This window comes from Talpa europaea (genome assembly GCF_964194135.1).
Source record: "Talpa europaea genome assembly, chromosome: 4".
In the NCBI taxonomy this organism is placed as follows: Eukaryota; Metazoa; Chordata; class Mammalia; order Eulipotyphla; family Talpidae; genus Talpa; species Talpa europaea.
In genome coordinates this window covers 54,620,220-54,632,838 of record NC_140070.1, presented here as the reverse complement: position 1 = coordinate 54,632,838, position 12,619 = coordinate 54,620,220, and the positions used below count along the sequence as shown (strand labels likewise).

At 40.1% G+C, this 12,619-nt stretch overlaps 1 protein-coding gene across 1 annotated transcript in view; it reads left to right on the top strand.

Annotated features, from left to right (window-relative positions):
* Positions 1–642: 642 nt before the first annotated feature.
* Positions 643–12,619, top strand: part of SLC9A9 (solute carrier family 9 member A9) — a gene marked incomplete at both ends in the record, with an annotated part of 608,321 nt that continues 596,344 nt past the window's right edge. The window contains one exon of the mRNA XM_084232807.1: positions 643–817. Coding sequence (XP_084088933.1) covers positions 643–817 — 175 coding nt within the window. The remainder of the gene's footprint in view (positions 818–12,619) is intronic.

Below are 12,619 nucleotides of genomic sequence, written 5' to 3'. Positions count from 1 at the left end.
ATAGATTCAGTGCTTAAATGCTGCACTTGTGACAACCAGTTGTATTAACCCAAACAGAGGCATATACTAAGTCCTTTTTTGTTCTTACCTTAAAAAAAAAAAAAGTCAATCATTTTAGGTCAAACCAGAGCTATCAATCCTCATCACAATGGTATGTTTTGGTCGGAAAGACCTCATATGTGCGTGAGATTGTAATTCTGAAATTGGCTTTTGAACTTAGAAAATGTTGCTGATGTAAGGTGTCTTTTTTTTTTTTTTAATTAATCTACAATTCACCAGTTATGCAGCTTCGGGAGACTGTTTGAAACAAAAGATCATAACTCACGATCTCAGAATGATTGCTTGCAACTCTGTCTAATATGAAAGATAATTTCTTGGAATGAATCATTTGAAGACGGTGAGAGTTCCTGATGAAAGCACACTCCGGAGTTTGAAAAGAGACAGGGCTGCTTTAAGAGAGAAACAGGAAGTTGTAACTAGAAGCCATCTGAATACTAAGCCAAGGCAGAATGCTCTTGAAGTAGCAACTTAAGTGGCAGTGTTTACTTTGAAATTCTCAGGCAGCCAGACTGTTTTAGGTAAACCTTGATAAAATAGTCCTAGTCCAGGGTTTTATCTAAGGAATCCAGAGAAGATTGGAGTATGGAGAGACAGCAAAGGTTCTTGTCAGAGAAAGATGAGTATCACTTTCAACATCAGGGAGCGGTGGAGCTGCTTGTCTTTAATTTTTTGCTCATCCTTACCATTTTGACAATCTGGTTATTTAAAAATCATCGATTTCGCTTCTTGCATGAAACTGGAGGAGCTATGTTGTACGGTGAGTGCAGAAATTGTAGGATTGATGTGAAACTTGTTGCTTGCGTGTAATGAGAGAATTGTGCTCAGATGGTCAAGTACTGAAACTGAAGTAAATGTGCTGATTGAAATGTCATTAGCTTGATGAAAGGTGCTGCAGCATAAGAATGCTCATCTCTTTCCAGATGAGCTGCCAAAATTTGCCTTGTCACAGAGTAAATGCCACAGTCATGTTCTCACGCGGCACCTTAATGCAAATCTGTTGACAGATACAGGTCCATTGTCATGTGGGGACGCAAACCAGGAGAGCTGTTTGTTTTTAGAAGGATAGATTTTAGGAAGTGATGGCTCTGCAGGCACAAAGAACAGCCTTCTTTCACAGTAGGGGCTGATGAGCATTGTAGAGTTCTAGAATTAATATCACTTTAAAATAAATGGAATAAATCCTCTTATGTCAACTAGTTTCAAGAAGAAAACTTGCAGAAACGTACTCATCCTCCCTATTGGAATAATTGTGTCCAAATCCATTTAAGTTATGTGGAAAAAGTCTTGTTTTCTTATAACACACAAGAATTTCTTCATGTAGGACTTTTCTTAGCTTGAGTTCAGGCTCTCTAATTTGTAACTATTGGGATTAGTTTTATTTTACATATATTTTTGGAGGCCAAGGTGTGGGAACATTTAACATCTTAAACTCCCAAAGTAATGCTGTTTCTGTGCCAGAAAGTTTCATAAAATGTAACAGATTCTCCAGTCTGTACTCCATTTCTTCAAGTAAAATATAAGACATAAGTAGTTGTAAAACTGATGTGATTGATAAAATAGTTTGCATTACCATTATTATCTCAGGTACAGGTGAGGAGTTGCTATATTTCATAACAAAGACTGTACTTTTTAATTTCACTTTATTTTGGAAGTTCTGGAGACTTATATTCCTGAGGTTCAGGGAACAGGATCAATGCACGTCTTACATGCTAACCATATAATGTCCTGTTATTAACAATGTAGTCATGATTTGAGACCATAAGAAATCCTATGCCTTAACTGGATCCCACAGTGAGACAATTGAGAGATGAGGCAGAAGTTTCAGTGTCATTTCTTTTAGGACACTAGTGTGTTGAACTATTCAGAGCAGAGTGAAATTACGTTGTATTAAGAGTCTTAAAGCACATAATAAAACTCTCATTTGAAGGAAAACTCAGTCAGGTTGAGCAGAAATAGAAAGGAGGGAAAGCTGTCAGCTGTAAAACCCTAAGCTCCAGTCACTTGTCCTTCCCCCATCCTCAGTGTACTAGGATCTTCCTCTTGAGTGGCTAATAAATAACCAATGAGGATATGGGATATAATTTGAGAAGCCAGAAGTAATGGAATTCTTGGCATTAAAGGGCTACATGTGATTTAGCAAAACAACGCAGATTAAAAATCTTTATGAAAGGGAAAAATTTCTTCGCTGCCCTGAATTTATTGAACTATGATTCTTTTAGTAATTTCAGCTTATTTGTGATGGAAATATTGTTTTGTCAATTTTTTTAAAGATTTATTTATTTATGCATACAAGAGCTGAGGTACAGGCCAGAGATGCCGTGGGTGAGAGGATTCACCAGAGACAGAGTGGGGAGAAGAACAGGCAGATGCACTGAAATAGACTTCTGAGGGGAGCAGCTGGTGAGTCAGGAGAGGTCTGCTGCACCATGTGGGTCACTTCCCTGCTGGGGATTGAACTCATTGTGCAGTGGCTGTGGCCAGCTTCATAGTGCTGAGTCTTAACCACTTGGGCCACCAGGGGGGGCCCTGTTTTGTCAAATTTTTAATGAGTTTTGGTGCATATTAAAATTCAAACATACCTTGTGCTCGCAACACAACTTACTTTTGATAGTGAAAATTTTCTTGTTACCGTTCATTCTTGAAAGCTCCATGAAATCTTTCTAAGTTACGGTGAATTCATGAAACACTAGTACATTGTGTAATAGATGAGATAACATTTCTCTAAAATAGTATTTTTTTTAAAGATTTATTTATTTATGCATACAAGAGCTGGGGTACAGGCCAGAGGTACAGGAGGGTGAAAGAATTCACCAGAGACAGAGCGTTGAACAGAACAGGCAGATTGACTGAAGTACACTGCTGAGGGGAGCAGCAGGCGAGACAGGAGTGGTCTGCTGTACCATGTGGATTTCTCCCTGGCTGGCCGGGGATCGAACTCGTGCTGCAGAGGCTGGAGATTGCTTCATAGTGTGGTGCTGAACCCCTTGTGCCACCAGGAAAGCCCTAAAATAGTATTCTTTTTTTTTTTTTAAAGATTTATTTATTTATTTATAAAAGCACTGGGTACAGTCAGAAGTGCAGGAGGGTGAGAGAATTCACCAGAGCCAGAGTGGGGAGCAGAACAGAAAGACTGATGAAATACACTGCTGAGGGGAGTGCGGCAGGAGAGGTCTGAGTCTGCACACCATGTGGGACCCTTGCCAGTGGCGGGGGATGGAACCTGCGCTGCAGAGGCTGCGGGCAGCTTCGCAGCCCAGCGCTCAACCACTGCGCCACCGGGGGAGGCCCTAAAATAGTATTCTTAAGAAAATTTAGACATAAGGTTTTTAAGATTGGGGTTAAATTAGGCTATTCATTTTTGTCCAGCTTTCATGAATTCTTCAAATCCAAAGTTTTTCAAATCAAGTTCTAAAACAGTGCAATGTGAAAGGAGTATAATACTGAGAAGAAATGCATATGTTTGTGCAACTCTTCCATTATTAAAACTTTGAGTATCCTTATCTTGAAATATATAAATCAATGAAAATATTTTTAATTTAGTGCTGTTTAATTTTTTGTTGGCATAAAACTATATTGTTGTTATGTAGGGGCTCTTAGAGGTTATCTCCTCCAGCCTCTTCATTATCCAGAAGAAGAAACTAAGTCTTCCTCCACTTCCCCAGAAAAGTGAAGTAACATCCCATCCTCAAACTGAATAGTTAGTCATGGTAGGGTCCTTGTGTTTTTCTCATCACCATGTCTTTTAAGGTTTTCATTCATTTTAACAGAGCTCTCACTAATATTCTCTGGAAATAATCCATATGGTGTTAGTGACATCTTACTTCGTGGGATGATCTAAATGTTGTATCGTAAAGGTTTATTGGCATATTCTATCAGTGACAAAATAAAATAATCTGAAACTTCAACAGAAGAGCAAGAAGGAGCAGTCTAATAATAACTGGAAATAATAATAAGCACTTTTAAATAAATGGAAAGGAGATGCCAAATGAATTAATAGTCCAGTAGCTATGAATGAATCTGGAGCTTATAGATTGGGAAGGAAATAGAAACGTGAAGATAGAAACTCATCATCCATGTGGGAACAAAGACTTAGAGAGGTAAAGATCATGTGAGGAATTAGATGCTGAGCTGAGAGGCAACTTCCATTTCTTTCCTGAGAGGTACCAAAAGCATTCTAAAATATGCAAATTCTTTCAATGCTGTTTCTGAAAGAGGATGTGTCTGTGAGAGCCAGATGCATCCTCATATTGTTTATGTTTCCAGGATCAGTCAGATAGATTGCAATTTCCAGGAAGTCTAAAGGAGAAAAATTTCAGAGTAAGACTATATAAACCCTCTCATCCTCCCAAGATGGAACCCCAGGTTCTTACAAGGGTCCTACCTGGGCCATGATGAGAATGTGGACAAAAAGAAAAGAAACTCTGTAAAATTTAAACTTTTAAAAGCTTAATTTTTAAAAGAATATAATCATTTTAGAGTAAATGGTACTTTAATCAGCTACATCCTATAGTCATATATACTTATAATGAAATTTCTAAGATTTCACTGTCCTGCAATAAATGCTTATCATGAATTTCACTAGCGGTTCACTCACTTGAACTGACTATTGTTCTTGCTCTCACTGTTTATTTGTATAATGTCCTTTGCGTCTGTGTGGAGAATCATGTTTTTCTCAAGCACCACATTTTCTGTAATATCTCAGCTCAGTGCACCATCTGTTTTTCTGCTGGTATTCCACTGACATGGGTCAAAGGTCATTTAAAGATACAATTGAGCTGATGCATTTTCTCAGTATACTTGGGAATCCCATTTTAAAAATTCTAGGAAACGGGCTTAGGAAATGAATAGCTAAAGTAAACTGAGGGAAAACTGACCAAATAGAACATTTAACTGCTCTTTTATAGGTATTGTTAAAAATAATTTCTAGGTTTTAAACCTTAAAACCTGTTGTTAGAAATAATTTCCTAGCTGTTAAGCTCTTATGAAGGGTTGTGGAAGCCAAGAAAAAACGTGTGGTGTTTTGACTCTGTGCACTGAAGATAAATCTGATACTCTAAGTAAAAATAATTCATTTTATGAGAAATAGCTTTTCTCTTGGTTTTAAGAGTCACAGGATACTTTTAAAAATTAGTTGTAGCATTGTTATTTTTTTTCTCTACCAGGAACAACAATCAGTAATTGTGTCTCCTGACATTCTATGACTATTTCTATTTCAAAGTTTAATGATCAGAATCCATACTGCTTTAAAATATAAACCATGGTGAGAGTCATTGAAATTGACCTAAAAGCTTAAATGACTATTAGTGGTCAAAATATTGATTGACAGCTGCTGGTGCACTTAGTGCTGCTCACTTAGGGTCCTATATCCCTTGCTCACTGTTCATAAAAGAAAAATTGCTCCTTGTTCCCTGATAGCATTAAGAATTCCATTACATATCACAGGGGGCTCCCACGCTTTATAGAACATTCATAACATCATGCATTTAAAGGTGGGGATCTGAGCTTAGGGACAGAGCAATTTAAACCTGTTAGAATTCTATTTTTGATTTTGTGATCTTACAATATAAGGAACAGCCTCAGAATTTGTATGGGAATTTTGCCCACCTTTACTGAATAGAAGGAAATTTCAAGTCACAAAACTTCAATTTTGAATTAATTGAATTATATCGCACTAAAGTATTAAACTATGTCTGATCCTTCAGGAATATACTTACGGTTTTAAGAAGGCAATTTAGTTCCTCAACAGAATAGTTTTCAACTTTCAAAGAAAATAACTCTACAGAGAATCGCCAAAATTTAAAAGTAGTCTTTCTTGTAAAATCCTAAGGTATTAATTTCATCCTTACAGTTTCAAGGGCCCTCAGGATAAAATGAGGTTGTTGGAACTGGTGTTGTTCACCCTCCCAATGTATCTGATCTTTCTGCAATCCAGCCTCCTTGAGCCCAGGCCCACAGGAAAAGTTTTCTACCACTCCACAACCTGGAAGGCTATTCCCAAACTTTTTGGTTATTCAAATGTGGAGTGCTTTATAAGAAAGCAATGGATGCTCTGTTGGGATTTGAGTTTTTAAATCCTCATGATTATCTTTTTTTTCTTTTTTTCCCCAGTAGCTAGATGCATTACTTTGGACAAGTGACTTAACCTTTGGTCTTACTTTTCTCATCTGTAAAACAAAGAAGAAATGAAATACATATGACTAAGTTCCCTTCTGGCTGCATGTAGGGTCAGGACAGGCCACTGAGCAGTTTTTCTATGATCCAGCAGACCGGGTAAATGAGGAGTCAGAGTCCTCAGTGGTTTTGCAGGTTTTTATTGGGATTACCATGTACACGGCGGGCATGGGTGCTGGGGGGCCGGTAGGCTGGCAGGCCTCCCAGCCCCCAGCAGGTCTTCACTCTGGGCTCTCCAGCCTTCTCTCTGCTTCTCTGCTCTTGCTTCTCTCTCAACTTCTCCTGGCATTCCCGTGACACCGCCCTTAAAAGCCCAGTCGAATCCCATCTACCCATGCCCACACCCTACTCCAGGTGCCGGCCATCAGGCATGCATTTAGGACCACAGGGTTCCGTTATCTATCATAATGTCAGGAGGGCAGAAAAGCCTGATAACTTTTACCTATCCTACACTGCATATGTGCTTCAAAATCCAGACCAATGCTAACTCTTGGTATCTCAGCCCCACAAACCAGTAACTTTCTGTCTATCATTATGGCCAGTCATTTCTTCAGGTGGGATTTTAGTTCATAATAGGACACCACTCTTAGCTCTGGTACTGCTCTGATTTTTGTAATAGTTATTAGTAAAGCATGTTGAATACCTGTCAGAGAGGTGAGAGGAGCAAGTTTTACTATCAGAATAGTGAAGGTTGGCAACCGATTCAGGGGCATATGGATACATGTCAGGTGGAAACCATACTATAGCTTATTTGGAGGGATCTGCAGGAAATGTCATTAGAATTAGGAACTTAATGAACTAAATGTGTTCTCTATTTTAGTGTAAAAAGTTTGCTTTTTAAGGAGCTTCAGCCATCAGGGCCAGGTTTCCATGCTGTAAGGTATTAGCCAAGGAAAGGTTGAATAAATGGAAAAATTAAAAGCATATGACTCGCAGTACATTTTTAAAAGTTGATTTCTTTACGTTTTTAAAAGTTGATTTTAATAAAATAATAATTAATATACTAGTTGCATTGTTATATTGTAATAATTAATATAATATTAGTTATAAATAAAATAATAAAGTAACCTGCTGTATCTTCTGCTGTGCTTCTGAATCCTAAGGAACAACAAAGGAATCCTTCCAACAAACTACTGTGGTGCCTCAAGGCACCTCTGAGGTGCCTCTCAGGATTATAAAGGTTAATTTATGCACAGTTAGAAAATGAACTTATGATTCAAAACATTAATGGAGATTTTACATATAGTTCAAATTAAATTAAAACTATATGATTAGTGAACTGGGGACATGAGCTAACATTTATTAAACATTTCCTAGATGGGGAAACAGGTCCTCCCAAAATTCAATAATTTGGCTAAGTTCACATATCTATTCCATGCCATGGTGGGACTTGGAGTTTGGCTCCATGCAGCAACAAAGTGTCACAAACCTAGGTGTGTTATGTGTGTGTGTATATGTTTGGGGGTGATATGATCATTTTGGAAAGGGACATTCAGAGACATAATGTGACTTGCTAGTAACTAGTAGGACTGAGCTTTAAATCTAGGACCATAAAATCCATTTTATTGCAACTGTATCACATAGTTAGGGTTAGAAGAGTTGCTGTTATTTAATATATGTCTACTCAGTGCCAGGTGATAGTGCCTAAGAAAATATAGAGACTGAGACATCTAACTGCCTGTTATTGCTAACCATCGCCACATTCGTGCAAAATAGGCATGATATTCTTCAGTTTACATATGAGGAAGCAGAAACTCAGGAAATTTATTTATTTTTTTAAAGATTTATTTATTTATGCATACAAGAACTGGGGTACAGGCCAGAAGTGTGTGTGTGTGTGTGGGGGGGGGGCGGTGAGAGGATTCACCAGAGACAGAATGGGAAAAAGAACAGGCGAATTGACTGAAATACACTGCTGTGAAGAGCAGCAGGCCAGTCAGGGGAGATCTGCTATGCTATGTGGGTAGCTCCCTGGATGGCTTGAAATTGAACTCGTGCTGCAGAGGCTGTGGATCACTTCATAGGTTGTATCTTAACCCCTTGTGTCACCAGGGAGGCCCTCAGGAAATTTATTACTTGCCAAGGTTGCACAGACTAATTGGCAAGAACACCATTTTTTTGTTTGTTTTTAAGATTTTATTTTTATTTATACAAGAACTGGGGTACAGACCAGAGGCATGGGAGTGTGAGAGAATTCACCAGAGACAGAGCGGGGAGCAGAACAGGCAGACAACCGAAAACACTGCTGAGGGGAGCAGTGGGCACGACAGGAGAGGTCTGCCGCGCTATGTGGGTATCTCCCTGACCAGCCAGGAATCGAACCTGCGCTGCAGAGACTGCAGACAGCTTCACAATGCTGCGCTCAACCCTCTGCGCCACCAGGGAGGCCCAAAAATACCATTCTTAAAAGCGAGTGCTCTCAAGCCTTCCCGGTGGTGCAAGGGGTTAAGCACAGCACTGTGAAGCTATCCACAGCCACTGCAGCACAAGTTCGATTCCCAGCCTGCCAGCGAGCTACCTACATGGTGCAGCAGACCTCTCCTGTCTTGCCCACTGCTCCCTTCAGCAGTGTGTTTCAGTAGATCCGCCTATTCTGCTCCCTGCTCTGTCTCTGGTGAATCCTCTTACCCCGCCCACCCTGCACTTCTAGCCTGTACGCTAGCTCTTGTATGCATAAATAAATACATATTAAAAAAAAAAAAAGCTAGTGATCTTAAATTTTGACCAGAGCTGTGCTCTCATCAAACCGGGTCGTGATATGTAACTGGCTCATGAAGTCAAAAGTGTGGAAATGTCAGGGAGGGAATATGAATAGTTCAATTTTTCTTTGCCTTGAGGCCTCACAAAGGTTGTATTTTCCATAGCAGAAAGCTCAATGTGGGGGGCCTCCCTGGTGGTGCAGGGGTTAAAGGCATACTGCTATCAAGCCATTGCCAGCCAGTGCAGCATGAATTCAATCCCTGCCTGGCCAGGGAGCTACCCGTGTGGCACAGTGGACTTCTCCTGTCTTGCCAGCTGCTCCCCTCAGCAGTGCATTGCAGCAGATCTGACTGTTCTGCTCCCTACTCTGTCTCTGGTGAATCCTCTCACAGCACCCCCCACTCCCCCACAAACACATACCTCTGGCCTACACTCCCAGTTCTTGTATGCATAAATAAATAAATCTTAAAAAACAAAAGCCCAGTGTGGGAAAAGCAGTGGGAGCGTTTGTGGATGTATGTTCATACCAAGTGACTAGACTGAAATGTCCCAGGACTGTTTTGAGGCTGGCCTGGAAACACCTGCCACAGCTTCAGGGAATGTTGCAAGGTCACAGTCATTCTGGTTTTAAATGACTGAGATTGTCAGAATGGGTGTGGAAGGAACAATAAATAAAGAAGGGACTGTACCTTATTCATGTGAATCATACAGAATAGATTTTCATCATATGTTAGTTTAATTGAACTTAATTCTTGGAAGAGACTGAAGGCAGAATCACTCATGTCTGTGTCTCCAAACTCAGTGGGACCTGTGGGCACCTGAGGTCACGTGGAGGGGGGTGTGCAGATCCGTGCATGTCAGATGCTCAGATCAGCAGAAACTATTGTCTTAGAGGACAGAGCTCTCAGTGATATCCCTGTACTAGCAGCATCACATCATCCGTGAACTTGTTAGAAATGCGAACGTGTCCCAACCCCCACCTACTGTAATTTGGGGTGGAGCCCAACAACCTGTATTTTGACAAACTTTTCAGAGGTTCTGATGCATTAACTTGGAAAATACTTCTCTGGGAAAATACATTTGAACATGCAATTTCTGGTATTGTCTCTTTTATGTTCTCCTATCTTTTCTCATTTTCACTCTATTACACTTCTATGATGAGAGGGGCTTTCAGGGACAATCCCCATTTATTGGAGAGTACCTCTCTCTTTTACTATTTACAATACTTTATAATGTTTCCACCATGGGTTTGAGAAAAATAGGCTGTCTGAGCATCATAAAATGCACAAAATGTATTTTGTTTTAGTATGTATCTAGTTATGTTAGTGGACAAACCCAAAAATAAAATAATATAAATAAAATAAATAGAAAGGGGGATGCCCTAGTTTGTGAATCCTCACCTGCATGCTTAAGAATTCAGGATAAAGGGCCTCCCCTGGTGGTGCAGCGGTTGAGCGCTGGGCTACGAAGCTGCCCGCAGCCTCTGCAGCACCGGTTCCATCCCCAGCCGCTGGCGAGGGTCCCACATGGCGCGCAGACCTCTCCTGCCGCCTGCTACTCCCCTCAGCAGTGTGCTTCATTAGTCTGCCTGTTCTGTTCCCCACTCTGGCTCTGGTGAATTCTCTCACCCTCCCGCGCTTCTGACTGTACCCAGTGCTTGTATAAATAAATAAATAAATAAATCGTCCAAATAAATAAATAAATAAATAAATAAAAGAATTCAGGATAAAACCAAAAAATGGACATGCAGAGAGAAATTTTAAAAAGTGTTTATATACATGGAGAATTAGAAGAGAAACCTAGAGAGAGAGAGAGAGAGAGAGAGAGAGAGAGAGAGAGAGAGAGAGACAATTGGCCAGCACGTGGCTAGTTGTCCTCCGTTCTAAGGGCATAAGTTGATGCTAAAAAAGCAAAAGAGCCAGGCCCAATTGCCTCCAATATTGTCAGGGTCCACCTGGCACTCAGCGCCCTTCCTAGTTCATGACATGCTATGAAGTGTAATCCAAGGTGTCTGAGATCACCTAAGTGTGGAGATTGAGTTGAGTCTTTTCAGGACCTCTTACCTGGCTCGGAGTTTACTTCTCTCTGTTCCTCCGACAGATATCTCTATCTGTATATTTTTTCTATAACTTCTTATGATGATTGCAAGGAAGGTGTTAATTATATAAAATTAATTATATATAATTAATATATATAGTTGTCGTAACACCAGAGAAATCTCTCATATCCCTCTGGATTATTTAAAGCTGATAAATAAACAAGCACCGGACATATTGATGAGAAAAAGCCATACAGCAGCCTAATAACATCATATATACCTCCTCTATATGTGGGAGAGAACTACATGATTGAGAACTACATCATTTAGATATCAAGCAAAATAGCTTAGCTAAGGCGAGGGATGTTGGGGAAGAAAGGACAAATTCAAGTAGGGTGTTAATGGGGGAAACAAATGTACTTACGTCTTCTCCCTTGAAAAAAGAGAATAGGAATAAGTCTTCTTGGAATTGACCCTTATAGAGAATAGTTAAGTTTTAAACATCAAAAGCAACTTCCACCCAATCTTCAAACCTCTCCCTAAAGTCAAGCTTTTATCAAAAAGACCATAGTTGCGGGTGGCAGAATTTTGCTCCCCTATACTATGTTAGACATCCCAGAGTCCTAAGAAGTGTGTGTTGTGTGTGTGTACACAAGCGTATGTTGTATGTGCATGTGTGTCTGTGAGCCTCTCTATGTATGTTTATGTGCAAGCATGTGTTCTTCTATGAATGTCTGGTAGGCACAAAGGATCGGGGTGCACATTGGGTACCCCACCATGCAGATCTGATGGTTGAGACTTGCTGTCATTTCCCATTTGACTCTATGCTGTGAGAAGAGAGAAACTTTGAATGAGGCTTCCCAAGGTGGGAGAGTTTAGTGGACTATCATGGATCCTTTTGCTGCTGGTTGCCCCAGCCCTGTTCTGAAAGCCTCATGGGACTCCTTTACTTTACTAAAGCATGTTGATAGTGAACAAGCACAAAGCAATAAATTGTTTCCCTTTTAGCAACACCCACACTATCCTTTCTTCCTTTGAATTTAGAAGATTGGTGGGAGGGTAGAAAAGAACAAAAGTCCTAAACAACCAGAAGGCATCACATATTTTACTTTTGGTTCTGTCCCTGACTAATCTCAGGGTAAAACTAACCTGCTAAAAAGGAAAATGTTAGGAAATGCATTCAGTATTTAAAATGCAAACCCATATCATCTCTCTAAATCAGTGTTCTGACAAAGACTTTGATAGATGGGGGGTGGGGGGTGGGGGGTGGATAAATATCACGTAAATAATTAAAATTTTGTAGATACCACTTACATCCAATAGTTGTAAATGTTATCTTGCAGACAGTAAAAGGTGCCCACTGATTTGGCTTCCTTAGATTACTTGTCCCACTCTTTCCTTCCTCATTACTACATTTGAATCCCTACTTCATATTTTTTTAAAGATTTATTTATTTATGCACACAAGAATTGGGGTACAGGCCAGAGGTGTGGAGGGTGAGAGGATTCACCAGAGATAGAGTGGGCAACAGAACAGGCGGATTGACTGTGTATTTTAACACTGCTTAGGGGAGCAGTGGGTGAGTCAGGAGAGGTCTGCTGTGCCATGTGTGTCTCCTCTCCGGCTGGGGATCGAACTCGTGCTGCAGTG